Source organism: Podarcis liolepis (genome assembly GCF_965112155.1).
Source record: "Podarcis liolepis genome assembly, chromosome: 5".
NCBI lineage: Eukaryota > Metazoa > Chordata > Lepidosauria > Squamata > Lacertidae > Podarcis > Podarcis liolepis.
The window spans coordinates 17,013,169-17,026,779 of record NC_139556.1 but is presented as its reverse complement, the minus strand read 5'-3'; the positions used below and the strand labels follow the sequence as shown (position 1 = coordinate 17,026,779).

General features: G+C 42.1%; 1 protein-coding gene across 1 annotated transcript in view; it reads right to left on the bottom strand.

The window, feature by feature from the left end:
* Nucleotides 1–13,611, bottom strand: part of ANXA7 (annexin A7) — a 28,684-nt gene that overhangs the window by 13,104 nt on the left and 1,969 nt on the right. The window contains exons 2-4 of the mRNA XM_083502744.1: nt 8,400–8,454; nt 1,812–2,034; nt 503–598 (exon numbers count right to left, since the gene is read on the bottom strand). Coding sequence (XP_083358870.1) covers nt 503–598; nt 1,812–2,034; nt 8,400–8,453 — 373 coding nt within the window. The 5' untranslated portion in view covers nt 8,454. The remainder of the gene's footprint in view (nt 1–502; nt 599–1,811; nt 2,035–8,399; nt 8,455–13,611) is intronic.

The following is a 13,611-nucleotide window of genomic DNA, read 5'->3' as shown; positions in this document are numbered from 1 at the left end:
TGGTAGTTCATAGCTGTTGCCTCTCACATTGTTTCTGGTATGTTAGCAACATCGAAGTGACCTCTCTGAGGCAGAGGCCTGGGCGGTGTGTATGGAGGTCCTGGGCTTCCTAGATGACAAGAACCGCCACCCCGTCCTGCCCCACGGTGTCAAGGATGTGGCCCCCAGGAAAGCAGAGCAATACATTTGGCACCAGCTTGGCTGCAGGAGTTGCCAGAAGGAGGTGTACAAAGCCCCATCCAACCATCTTAGGGACTTCATTTCAAATTTGCGTAGGGTTTGCTCCTTGGCCTTTTCTTCTCCTGAAGATGTCCCGCAAGGCAGTGGGTAACAGTACTTAACTACTATTTTGTGTTTCAGCAGTGGAATACAGACTTAGAGTAAGACTTACAGATACAAGTTTGCTTCACTAGTCTCATATTTTACAGGTGCATTCCACCTCTAAACCCATAAACAGAATGATTTTTCCTTTCCATATCCAATCACAATAGTCGTTCAATACCTGGTACTTGTGCTGGTCCACCTCCCATATAATTTTGGGTTGGAGGCTGCGGATAGCCATAGCCAGAACCATTTGAAGGTACTCCAAACCCAGCGCCTGGAATAAATACATTTAAAAAATAATTAAAAAATCTGATACCATGCAAGCGCAACCAAAATATTTCGATCACAAAGTACAAAATATATAGTTAATACATCAAATTAAAGAGCTAGAAAATACTCAGTTGGTTTAATGTCTGTTTGAAAACCTGTATTACTTGTGCTCACTACCAGAATCCTAATAATTTTTTTCCTTTATATTGGGTAAGGAACTTTCCCAAATGAATCAGGCCGCTCACTGTATGTTGTGGGCAGAGGAGGGGGGCAAGTTAAAGAATCATTCAGCAGACACTGCAGAGTTAAGGCTAGCTGTTTCAATGACCAGCACTATCCACACTTTCCAGGCATGGCCCATGCGCTTTAGAGCTCAGTGTCTGAGCACCTTTCTTTCTTTTTGCTCCAGAGCTTTCACCACAAAAAGCTGGTCTTTAAAGCTGAATCAGAGCAAATGGAAATCCACAGAAAACCCAAACTGCCATTTGCTCAAATTCAGCTTTCAAGAGTGGATTGTCGCAGGGAAAGCTCCAGGGGGGAGTGGGGTGGCACACTCAGACACAGAGCTTTAAATCATGGACTGTGCCTGGAGAGAGCAAAGGAAAGGTATGTCTGGATAAGCCAGCCCTTGTCTGAAGCTTACCTATTCCTTAACATGGTTCTGGTTTTATAGTAGGTTTTTAAAAAGTCACTCATGTGGGGCCAATGGTGGCAAGTACGCAGTAAGCTAACACCATGTGGGATTGGGACTGGTGTGTGGCCTTGAATAGTCACTCTCAATTACACAGTGTCCTTCCCTAGCCTGTTCAGTGCCTGATTGGAAGACAAATGGGAGCTGAGCATTTACCTTTGCCCTTTTCATCTAAGCTTCTCTGACCTTTCTGAAACACAGAGAACATAACCACTACCTCACTGAGAGCATTGATTCATTTCTTTCTTGCTTAGGGTTTTGTATGAAGTTGTCCTGTTAGTCAAGGACTTCCTCTTCCTCATGCCCACCCCCCGCAAACTCATTCTGGGGGGTTTCCACAACCTTCTGGAGCAGATCTGGAGAGTGTGGGGATAGATGGGTAGAAAAAGAAGCCCTGCTGCACAGGTTGAGGGTCCTGCACTAACAGGATGGTTTTGCTGGATACAACCTTATATTTCCTAAGCCACCAAACACAGGCGTTCAACTACAGCAGAGATAAGCAGCCAACAGTGTTTCAGCACATTACCTCCAGGATAAGTTGGCATTCCACCAGGCTGAGGAGCCCCAGGGTATCCAGCAGGCGCAGGGGGGTACCCACCAGGTGCGGGTGGGTATCCTGTAGCCCCCGGGAAGCCACCAGCTGGTGGAGCAGCAGGATATGCACCACCTCCCATAGGTGGGAAGCCTCCAGGAGCAGCAGGGTAAGCATATTGACCAGCAGGTGGGTAAGTAGACTCTTGCCCTGTAGGCTAAACACAAGCAGTAGATCAAGAGTTAACACAGTTGAGAAAGAAAGACCTAGAGAAAGTCACAGAAAATTGAAAATCTATACTGAGGCTCTCACTTCAGCTCCACCACTTGCTGGATTAAAGAAAACAACTCTGCTGTACTTAAAAAAAAAAAATCACACATGGAACAAATACAGTGCTGCCCCGCAAGACAAATGCCTCACAAGACGGAAAACTCGCTAGACGAAAGAGTTTTCCGTTTTGGAGGTGCTTCGCAAAACGAATTTCCTATGGGCTTGCTTTGCAAGACGAAAAGGTCTTGCGAGTTCCTGCGGGTTTTTTTTCCTTCCCCCCCTTTTTCTAAGCCGCTAAGCCGCTTATCAGCTGATCCGATAAGCTGATAAGCCGCTAAAAGCCGCTAATGGCGCTAATCCTCTAATTCGTCAATGGGCTTGCTTCGCAAGACAAAAAAACCGCTAGACGAAGAGAATCACAGAACGGATTCTTTTCGTCTTACAAGGCACCACTGTATGCTTGCCTAATACATACAGTGCAAACCTGACCATTAAAACAGTTAATGCAATAAATTTTGGGGGGACAGGGGTGTGGGGGATTCCCTGGTCCTGAATGGGGTAACTGTGCCCATGAAGAACCAAGTGTGCAGCCTGGGAGTCATTTTGGACTCACAGTTGTCCATGGAGGCACAGGTTAATTCTGTGTCCAGGGCAGCTGTCTACCAGCTCCATCTGGTACGCAGGCTAAGACCCTACCTGCCCGCGGACTGTTTCACCAGAGTGGTGCATGCTCTGGTAATCTCCCGCTTGGACTACTGCAATGCACATGGGGCTACCTTTGAAGGTGACCCGGAAACTGCAATTAATTCAGAATGCGGAAGCTAGACTGGTGACTGGGAGCGGCCACCGAGACCACATAACACCGGTTCTGAGAGATCTGCATTGGCTCCCAGTACGTTTCCGAGCACAATTCAAAGTGTTGGTGCTGACCTTTAAAGCCCTAAACGGCCTCGGTCCTGTATACCTGAAGGAGCGTCTCCACCCCCATTGTTCAGCCCAGACACAGATCCAGCGCCGAGGGCCTTCTGGCGGTTCCCTCATTGCGAGAAGTAAGGTTACAGGGAACCAGGCAGAGGGCCTTCTCGGTAGTGGTGCCTGCCCTGTGGAACGCCCTCCCAGCAGATGTCAAGGCAAGAAACAACTATTTTACTTTTAAAAAACAACTGAAGGCTTCCCTCTTTAGGGAAGTTTTTAATGTCTAATGCTGTATTGTTTTTAATATTCAGTTGGAAGCCGCCCAGAGTGGCTGGGGTATAAATAATAAATTATTATTAATTATTATTATTATTATTATTATTATTATTATTAATGTAAAATAAAATGTAAGTGTAAAATTCAAAATGCATTTGCCAGGACCAGAGACAGTATAATAAAGTTCCAATCTTGGAGTCCTCTTATGTACTCAAAGCATGCATTTCAGAATAACTTCTGCAATATGTATGCATGCATGTAACTAAGACAAGTTTTCATCAAGAAGATGGAACAGTATCTATTCTACAGAAAGCAACATCAGTAGTGATATCCTCTCAACTGCAGTTGTTTAATCCACTTCTTGAAGAGGTTTGAAAGTGGGGCGTATTTGATTTATATGGTCTATTTAGTTCCATTTATGGCCTATAAGTAAGCCAATATCTCCCTTGTTAATTTGTAGTGTCCTCACAATAGAGGTTTATAAAACTATTTGTTCCACATTTGGTGCATTTATGCCAACTGTTGCTAGTTTTGCTCTGTGCATGCTTTCATTTAAGGAAGACAGACCAGTGATTTGCTTAGGACTATAGTTATTGGATCTCTGTTTCTAAACTTTCTCAGTATACTGCAACTCCCTTAGATCTTTTATCCTGTTTTGGAGTGAGCTCTTAAACTTACAGTTTCCCACTTAAGATTTCATGGAAAGCATGGTTAAGAAACCAAAGCTAGACAATGTAGTGATGATCAGTAATTTAGATGGTTTTTGAAAGGGATTATGAATTCATGGACGATGAGCATTCCATGTTGGTATTCTGCTATCTTTGGAAGATGCACCTGTTTACGCAGTCATTTTTAAAAACAAACCATAAAACAATTGCATTAAAACAACACAGTAGTTAAAACAGGAGACTCAGGTCGATAGGTCAAGGGAATGACTGCGTAAACAGGTGCATCTTCCAAAGATAGCAGAATACCAACATGGAATGCTCATCGTCTATGAAGTGGGAAACCTCTTCAAGAAGTGGATTAAAATATATATATATATAAAATAAAAGTGGATTAAACAACTGCAATTGAGAGGATGTCACTACTACATACCATCAAGTGCCAGATATGGAGAATACCTCTGCCTCTTCCACCTGAACAGCTTCTGACAACATTTGATGTCAGAAGCTAGACTGAAGATCTCTAAGCTCAGAGGAGAGAAAGACAGAAAACTCCCTGCTTGTCACCCGGGCTACAAGCGTCTTGCAAAGAAAGAAACAGGTACCCAGCTCTGCAAGGTTGCCAGAAGTTGGGCTCCCCTGTGAGTGTTTCTCCCTTCCTCTCTGAGCTAGGCAGAGAAAGCTCCATCGCATGCACCCAGTTTCCAAGCACTTTGCAAATTATCCTGTCCTGCAAAGCTGTTGGAGTCTACCACTGAAGTAGAAAAAATACAGATCTATACAGAAACTGCCTCCGAGGTTGTGGCTGAGTAAACACTGGCCCTTATTCACCCAACCCACAACAATGGACTTTGGACTAAAGTAACAGAAGCAAGGTCAACCATAATGCCTACTGTTATCAATACGGAAAGAGAAACTTCATTGATCAGAAATCCCAAAGGAGCAATGAAACAGACAATTAATTATTATGGACAACAGGGATCTTGGATCTTTCCCAGAGGGATTCAAATTTCTCTTTGAAAGGAGGAAGTCTACACCACGATCAAGCATAAGCAGACTGTGGGCAAAGACACACACACACACACACACACACACACACGCAACTCATGCTGGAAAGAGGGGATTGCACATTCCAGTTCACATCACAGATAATTTATATCCTAAGATGGTTCGAATATTCCTCCTACAATTCCTATTGGTTAAGAAACTGCAGTTTACAGGCTTCCCGATCCGCCTACATCATGTTTGCTCCTAAACATGTACCCCCAACAATAGCATATATCCCATGTCCATCCAAATTAGCAGTTTTTACAATAGGGGTGTGTTTTATAATATTCATGCAGCATTTAAGCCTGCGTACTAGCATGTGGCGCTGTGGGTTAAGCCACAGAGCCTAGGGCTTGCCAAACAGAAGGCCGGCGGTTTGAATCCCCGCAACGGGGTGAGCTCCCGTTGCTCAGTCCCTGCTCCTGCCAACCTAGAAGTTCGAAAACACGCAGTTCAAGTAGATAAATAGGTTCAACTCTAGCAGGAAGGTAAATGGTGTTTCCGTACACTGCTCTGGTTCACCAGAAGTGGCTTAGTCATGCTGGCCACATGACCCGGAAGCTGTACGCCAGCTCCCTTGGCCAGTAAAGCGAGATGAGCGCCGCAACCCCAGAGTCATCCGTGACTGGACCTAATGGTCAGGGGTCCCTTTACCTTTTTTTTTACTAGTTCTTAAACTATCATCTGCTATTTCTCCTTGTTATCTCGGGTCACCTCTAAACTATAAATCTATTCCTCTTTCAAGGCTAACAATCTAACACATTCTTTACTTAATTTTAACATCAGCCAGAAAATGAGCCTCTTAGGGAGTCAAGCTTCTGAGTCCAACATTTGCTTTGTCTCAGCAACTCAGGATGTAAGACATTTACAACTCAGGTAGTAAAACATGCTAATAAACAGTTCTGCAAAGGGGCCCTCCTTGGGGCTTCTTTGAACCTCTTTGTTCACAGAATCGTTCTTAAGGCAGGCATGCTCATCTTCACCATACCATCCCTAAGAATAAAAGTCATTTTCATTCATTTATTCCACACCTATTCCAAAAATACAGTATCAACATCAAGACAAAGGGAAGTGAGGGCAAGTGAGGGCAATAAGCCCATCATACAGTAGAGACTGTTCAGTCTCAGGGTAGATTAAGACCTACAAACATTTACAATATACGGTTCTGGGATTGATTAATATTTCATTGCCCAGAAAGAGTGTGGTGGTGCAACTCCCTCCTTAAAGAGGACCTGCTTGGATGCAGAAGTACAAACAATTTTGCCACACACGCAAACAAACAAATCTAGTAATACACTACGCTACCTGAATAAAAAAGTAAAAACTCTTTACACAATACCAACCATATCACTCATGGGAAAGATAAAAACAAACAGTTAAAATAGTGAATTGCAGAACAAATAAATGTAGACATGGAACAAACAAACAAAAAGCAGCCAAAAAGGGGGGGGGGGACACCACAATGAATAAAAAAGGGAGGAGGGAGAGAATGAGAAAAACACTGGTAAAAATAATACACATTATAGTAGACAAAATTAAAGGTTATAAATAAAAAGCAACATTATAACAAAACAAAAAAAAAAAAGCCAAAACCAAACATGCACAAAAGACCAAACAAGAATTTAAAGCATAAACACTGAAACAAGAAAAAATTATGAACAGAAGTAAAATATACTATTATGAAGAAGTGGATGAACACAAGAGCGAAACAATGTGTGTCCATTGAGTAAACATGAAACAGGAGAAAAATAGAGAAGTAAAAGTGCCATTGAGAGCATTTGCTGGAGAAGCACAAACTGTGCTTTTATGTGGTGAAACCTCAGAGCACTTCGGAGGACAGAAGATGCCATTATGCATGACAGAAGCAAACTGATGTGTGTGAGTCAATATCCTCCAGCACAACAATTCAAAACACTCAACATTTTCTTTTCCTCTGCAACTTCAAAACCCAATACCAACACAATGCAATAATGCTCGCAACAATCAAATAATTTCTAGACCAGTTAAACCTTACAAATTACATCTGTGTTAATAACAGGGAAAATTCAATTTAATTTTTATTAAGCAATAATATGCGCTTGTTATTATATATAGTAACAACACAAGCCTCAGTGTTCTTACAGTAGTCCTGGTCTTGGACGAGAAGCACTGGCAATATCTCTGGGAGCTGTCTGAAACCCAAATAAAATTGATCCAGAAAGCTACCCTGGGACTGCTTCAACCACTGGTGGCTAACCTGCAACTCTCCAGGTGTTGCTGAGCTCCAGCTCACATCGTCCCTGACTATTGGCCATGTTCAACAACATCTGGAGGGCCATAGATTAGCTATACCTGGTTTAAAGGCACCATCTGATTGAAGGTTTATGCCTACTAAATACATAGCAAAACAATGCAAATCATCTGCTGCTGCCAATAATCATTACTGCTCATAGAATTAGGCCAGGATCAAGCTGCTCTGAATCTTAGTTGCAGTATAAAAGTTTATTTGCTGATGGCAAGTACATCTGTAGAAGTTCATTGTTCCTAACTAAGGATCACATCACACCTTTATCATTACCTGCACAGAGACAATATTTGTGATGTGGAGCAGGGGGAGGGAGGTAAACATACTTCAAAAAGCATGCAACATAGTACATCACACATGAATCCAATTTTTGTAACTGAACATGTCATACACTACAAACTTGTAAGAAAACGTATTGAAAAATATAAAGGAAATTCAGAGGATCAAAAAGGAGGTGGTTTTCTAAGGCGACATACTTTTATAAAAATACAGTATGATCTCCTTATATTATAAATTTTAAAAATAGCAGTTTAAAATATAATCCCTGCTTTTTACTTACTGCTGCCTATACACAAACCCAAACTCTAAACACCAAGACAGCTTTCTGTATAATATTTCTTGTGAGAAACCTATAACTATCACAGCATATCTCGTCCATGATACATGAGGGTTATTCATATTCTAGACTGAAGCCTTTTTAATTTATCCCATAGACTCAAACAGGAGAACCAAGCCAATCACCACCTACATACTGTAAGCCCATTCTAATTACCATTTTTCAATCATGCTAGAGCACAGATATCAAGTCAGTGCCCTCCAGAAGTGCAGAGGTGGAGCTTCATGCTTCAGCACTGGGGGGCAGAGAGCAGGCGGGGCGGGGGGGCAGCCAAGATGGCCCCCCACCGGGATCGCACTGCTGGGGGCAGTGCGCTCCCCCCCCCCCACTCCTCTTCCTCCGCCAGTGCAGAAGTGACTGGACTACAAATCCCATAATCTTTGGCCACTGGCCATGTAGGCTTATGCTAATGAGACCTGATGACCAGCAATGTCTGGAGGGCATAATATTGTCTATTGCTGTGCTAAAGTGTGACAAAGAGATAGAACTGAAATATAGTAAATACTTACAGGATAGCCAGGGAAAGCAGGGTAACCTGAAGGGGGATATCCTGGGTACGACATTCTGTAAGACAAAAGAAAAGTACTTTAGAGCTTTTACTTAAGAGTTAAGTGATTTCCTCATGTGAGCACTTCACCACCAGAAGGATATAACAATCTGTTGGTTGGTGCTGCTCGCTGTAGGGTTCTGGTTCACTTGTGGCAGAATATGCCAGCAAAGCAGACCTTTGGCAGGTCTACTTGACAGTTAGGTGATCCGACCCACCTATCAGCCACCATGATGTTGGGCAAATGACAGGTGGTAGCCCCTCCTACATGTCAAAGTTGACCCACAAGGGCTGGAGGGAGATACCGATCTAGTCCATGGGCCAAAAAGGTTTCCCACTCCTGTTTTAATGCATGTGCCATCCATATAATGGCCTTGATAGTCTTTCATCAGAATACAGAAGGGCAGGTTTCTTTTTTTCCTTGCTGAGCAACTGGGTAGAATATGCACCTTGCCTCCATATAAAAGGGAGAAAGACTTAAAAGCTTAGAAATCAGAGGTGGTGAATTGAAGTCAAGCCTCTACAAGCTCCACAGTGCCTTATAGGCCTCTCAGGCATTTTCTGTTTTTCCAGAGAACTGAAGTCACATAATATGAGCTTACTAAAGGCCAGCCAGCTATGTTTCCATCTCACAATGAGTCACTAATCCATGTTTCAGTGTATCCTCCTGAAGTAAAAAATGAGGACCACACCCTCCACAAAGGCAGTTATGTAACGCCAAACAGGAAACAGAGTAGTTCATTTGACTGTGGAAAACTGTGTGTGTGTTTTAGGAAAAACAGTCTAAAGTTTAAAAGCTTTCGAGATAATTTAAAAGGATCCGCCTTTTTTATATTAAGGCTATCTGGGTAGCATTCAGTTACATCAGACTCTCTTCTCCCAAGCTTCATAGCAATGCAAATTAAATTAAGACATTCCTCCTAATTCAGAATCTTGGAAGAGAAGCACTGATGAGGCATGGCTGTGCACTTTATCGCTGGATCAGTAAATCAAGTCTCCACAAATCTACTCCCCAAGGAGTAGAATCTCCCCTCCTTTTACCATGGGAATGGGAAGGAGAGGTTTAATGTCACAAACAGCTCCAAGTGTTTCTCAATGCAAAGCTTTGAGCCCCAGCCTGTTTGTCACTTGGCCAGATATGAAGATTCTCGTCTTCCTACTAGGCAATTCCCATCACCCTGCACTCTGGAGGTGGTCACGGTGCAATTGTGCAATACACTTCCTCTTGCACATACAGGGGACTTGGAAGTGAGGGGTCAGAAGTGTCCATAAATTATGACCTGCTAGTGAGACAAGTCAAAATCTGTAGATTCCTGTACCAGACTACAGTCAAACCTGTTTCTGAAAACATCCCCTTCTTCCCTAGCTACACCTTTCACATTTGCCAGTGCAAATTTAACTTTGTTACATTGCCCATTTAACTGGGTCAAATCTGAGATACAGAGGGCATGTGAGACTATGCCATCTATTTCATTTCGCTTTGCCATATGCTTCAATGAATGTAACAGCTGGCAATGAAGTTGCTAGTCCCTTGCTTTGTCTGTGATCCTCTTCCATTTCCTCTTATTTATATAGGGCCTGTTCACTACTTCAGCCCCAAGTATCGCTACAGACCTCTCCTATTCCACACACAGAAATCTTATTCATTAACTGTTTATTCATTAACAGGTTCACTCAGCACTTTCTTCCCCTTCCATACTGTTTCCTAGCAAGCCATGCAAGAGTAAAACAAAATCCAAAGTTGACTGTTAAAACTGTGATGACCTTCAGCAATGTTTGAGAAATCCTTTTAAAGAGATCTTGACAGGGGAGCAGACACGCAGAGATATGTCTATACATATCCACAGTCCAGGACTAGGTAACCTTGCATTTACAGTTTCTGCTAGACCAGGGGTCTGCAACCTTTAAGACAAAAAGAGCCACTTGGACCCGTTTCCGAAGAAAAAAAACCTGGGAGCCGCAAAACTCATCATTATAAAAATAACTTTTTTGTCACTTTTTTATTATTTCTTTGTTTGACCCCTCAGAATTACTCCTCCTCATAGAAATAAACGTTAAATTAACAAGTTACCAAGTTACCTTTTTCTGTGTGTGTGTTCTTCACTCCCCTTCAAAACAGTGGCTAGCGTACATGCCCCCTTTCAATGCAGTGACCAGCGTACACGCCCCTTACAATGTAGCGGGCGGGTGGGAAGGTGACGTTGGGACGGTGCGTGACTAACGCACGCACCGCCCCCATGCGACGTCACAGCCAGTATAGCGCCCGCCACAGTGGGGAGTGTTGGGGCACACAATGCGCCTCCTCCCCTCGCTAGTATCCGCCCCGGAGCCGCGGCAAAGGTGTAAAAGAGCCACATGCGGCTCCAGAGCTGCGGGTTGCAGACCCCTGTGCTAGACTGATTTTCAAAGGGAAAACCTTTACCTCTTTTTCCAAACCTTGTCTTCTCTATGAATGATAGCAAAGCACATTTCTGGTCAGAGATTGTTTTGGGAAGCTTTAGGGCATTTTTGCTATGCTATCGTTCTTTCATTAATTTCCAAAGCCATTTCAAAATGGGTAGTGGTGTAAATAAAACTGACTAATCGGGGGAAAAGCATGAAGGAACACAAGAACAAGGAAACTTGGTTAAAGAGTTTGAGAAGGGTGAGGCACCAAAGCAGCATCTTATCAAGTAACTGCAGGAATGGGAGATGGAAGGAAACCCAAACATGAGATAAAGGTACCCACTACTTCAAATTAAGCTACAAATATAGAGGGAAGGTTTTTGCAATTTTAAAAAGTGCAATAAATGCATCCTTGTTACTAAATTGTTTTTTGGAATCCAGATATCCTCTACCTAAGGTAATGTTTTAGTGACAGGAGACACCAAGATTTTTTTAAAGCATTCAAACCATATTTTTGTTGCTGGGAAAGTTACATTCTTCCCACATGCCAGTGAATCTAGTGCTCTTGCATAAGCATCACAGGCGTCTACTAGATAGCACTGCAATACAACTGGAGAAGAAAAAAATAGGGGAATTCCGTAAGTAAGATTTCACAACAGAAATGGACAGAGCCACAGGGAATAAGAGGGCCAAATCATTATATGGGAGATCGACTATGGGAAATAAATACTGACAAAATCTCTCTTTTTTTGGTAAAAACCTCAATGGAGCAAATATTAGGTTACAATATCCAAACGCTATGTTTATTAACTTACTCTAAAGACAAGAGAGTAATGCTGCCAAAGGCATATGAGAACAGCAGCTAGAACTATACAATGAGAAATTAGTCTGAGAAGATAAAGCACTATGTGCTAATGGCAAAACTGATAAGCTAAATGAGGGTGGAGAAAAGAGAGGAAAGACACACCTTCATTAAAAAGGGGAGCCTGTTTGCTGAATGCTGCAACAGAAATCAGCTGCATTTAAATACAAATACAGTTATATTTTATTATCCTAATGAAGTGTTTGTTTTTAAAAAAAGAGAGAGAAAAGAAATAAAGCAACCATAAGAGGAACTGAATGAAAGGAATAGCACTGAGAGAGCAGGTGGTGACAGCGCTTTAACCCTTTTCATCCCCACCCTGTTTCTTCACACCCATCAAGCACAATCTGCTATTAGCCCTTTCTGGGTGAAGACAGATACTATGCAGGTACGTAATTGTCCCATTCCACAGCAGGGCTAACACCAGCAGAGGGAAATGCCTTGCCCTAGCTTCTCTACTCCAAGTCGGTTTGGGGCCCCTTAAAAAAACCCTGCTTAAAAAAAAAAGCTTTAAAAATACATATAAATATATGCAATAGTCCGCCCAGTAATAACATAGAGCTTAACAGGAAAATTGAATGAAGGTAGCAAAAAGGAATGTAGAAAGACAAGAGTTGAAGGAAGACCGGAGGAGATGTGCAAGGGGGGATACATGAATACTCTATGGGTAGGAATCTGGGGGGCCCATTATGGATTGCCTGCACTGAAGAACAAATAAATATATAACTCATCTGCAGATTGTCACATGTAATGGCCCTACATGAATTTATTTCAGCATCTATGCTTCAGTGCACAAACATTTATAGTGTAATTTGTCATATCTGATTATATGCTCACTGATTTCTAGCCTACACTAATTCCTATATGATAGTGTCTAAGAAACCCATATATATAGTGTGTAAAATTGCTTTCAAGATTATATGACTGATTTATTTTATTTTGTTGTTTTTTAATGAGCAGCCACTTTTTTTTCTTGTAGTTGCGTTTGTTTTCAGCTTGGGCTGTTTTGAATTAACAGAAAATAATGATGTACTATGAAGCTGTACTACGTGTGCTCAGATTGTTCTCAAGAACAGAGTCTCCTAAAAGGCAAGTCAAAATTCATAACAGCCTGCTTCGGAGTTCAAACACAAGCTATTAACATCAATGTGGAAGGTTCACTTTGGGAGAGAACATAAAATCACTTTATGTATGATAATCATTTTAATCCCACCCCCGGTCTACCCTTTCAATTAATGTTTTTGCATGATATAGTAGCTAGAAATCTACAGGGGTAATTGCTCATGTATGATCAGGGGTGATCATTAAGAGTGCACACAGGAACATAGAAAACTTGTTCGTTTGTAGGGGTAGTCTGTTAGGGCTAGTTTTTCAGGGTAGTTTTAATATGAGGTAAGTGCTAAAGAATCATGTAATGGTCATTATCTGGTTATTTAAATTTCAGTCTTATGGACTTAAAATCTTACCCATCTTTGAGATGGGGCAGTTTATATGAATAAATAAATTGCAAGTACAGGACCACATAGCATTGTTTGATTAAGGAGAAAGTGCAATCTCATTCTGTCTGAAGTCCCGATTTCAGGATTACTTCATAATCCTCCACCCCATATATAAATAAATGCCACACCTTTTAACTACTCAGCCTGCTTGTTTGCAAAGAAACTCAACAGCAGTTAACAGATCTTTAATATTAACTCAAAGTTCTGCAGGGAGAACCTATTGAATGAAGGCCACTGTGAGCACACAAGGCAGGATGGCAAATCCAGGGTTACAGCTACCTTGTATGACTCATGCACTTGCCCACTGTCACGCTTTCCGTTTTGGACATACTGTACAACTAAAAGCAAATGTGTCAAGAATCATTGCATCACAAAAGGCACACAGTCACAGAATCACAGAATTGTAAAGTTTGAATGTGCCCCCAAGG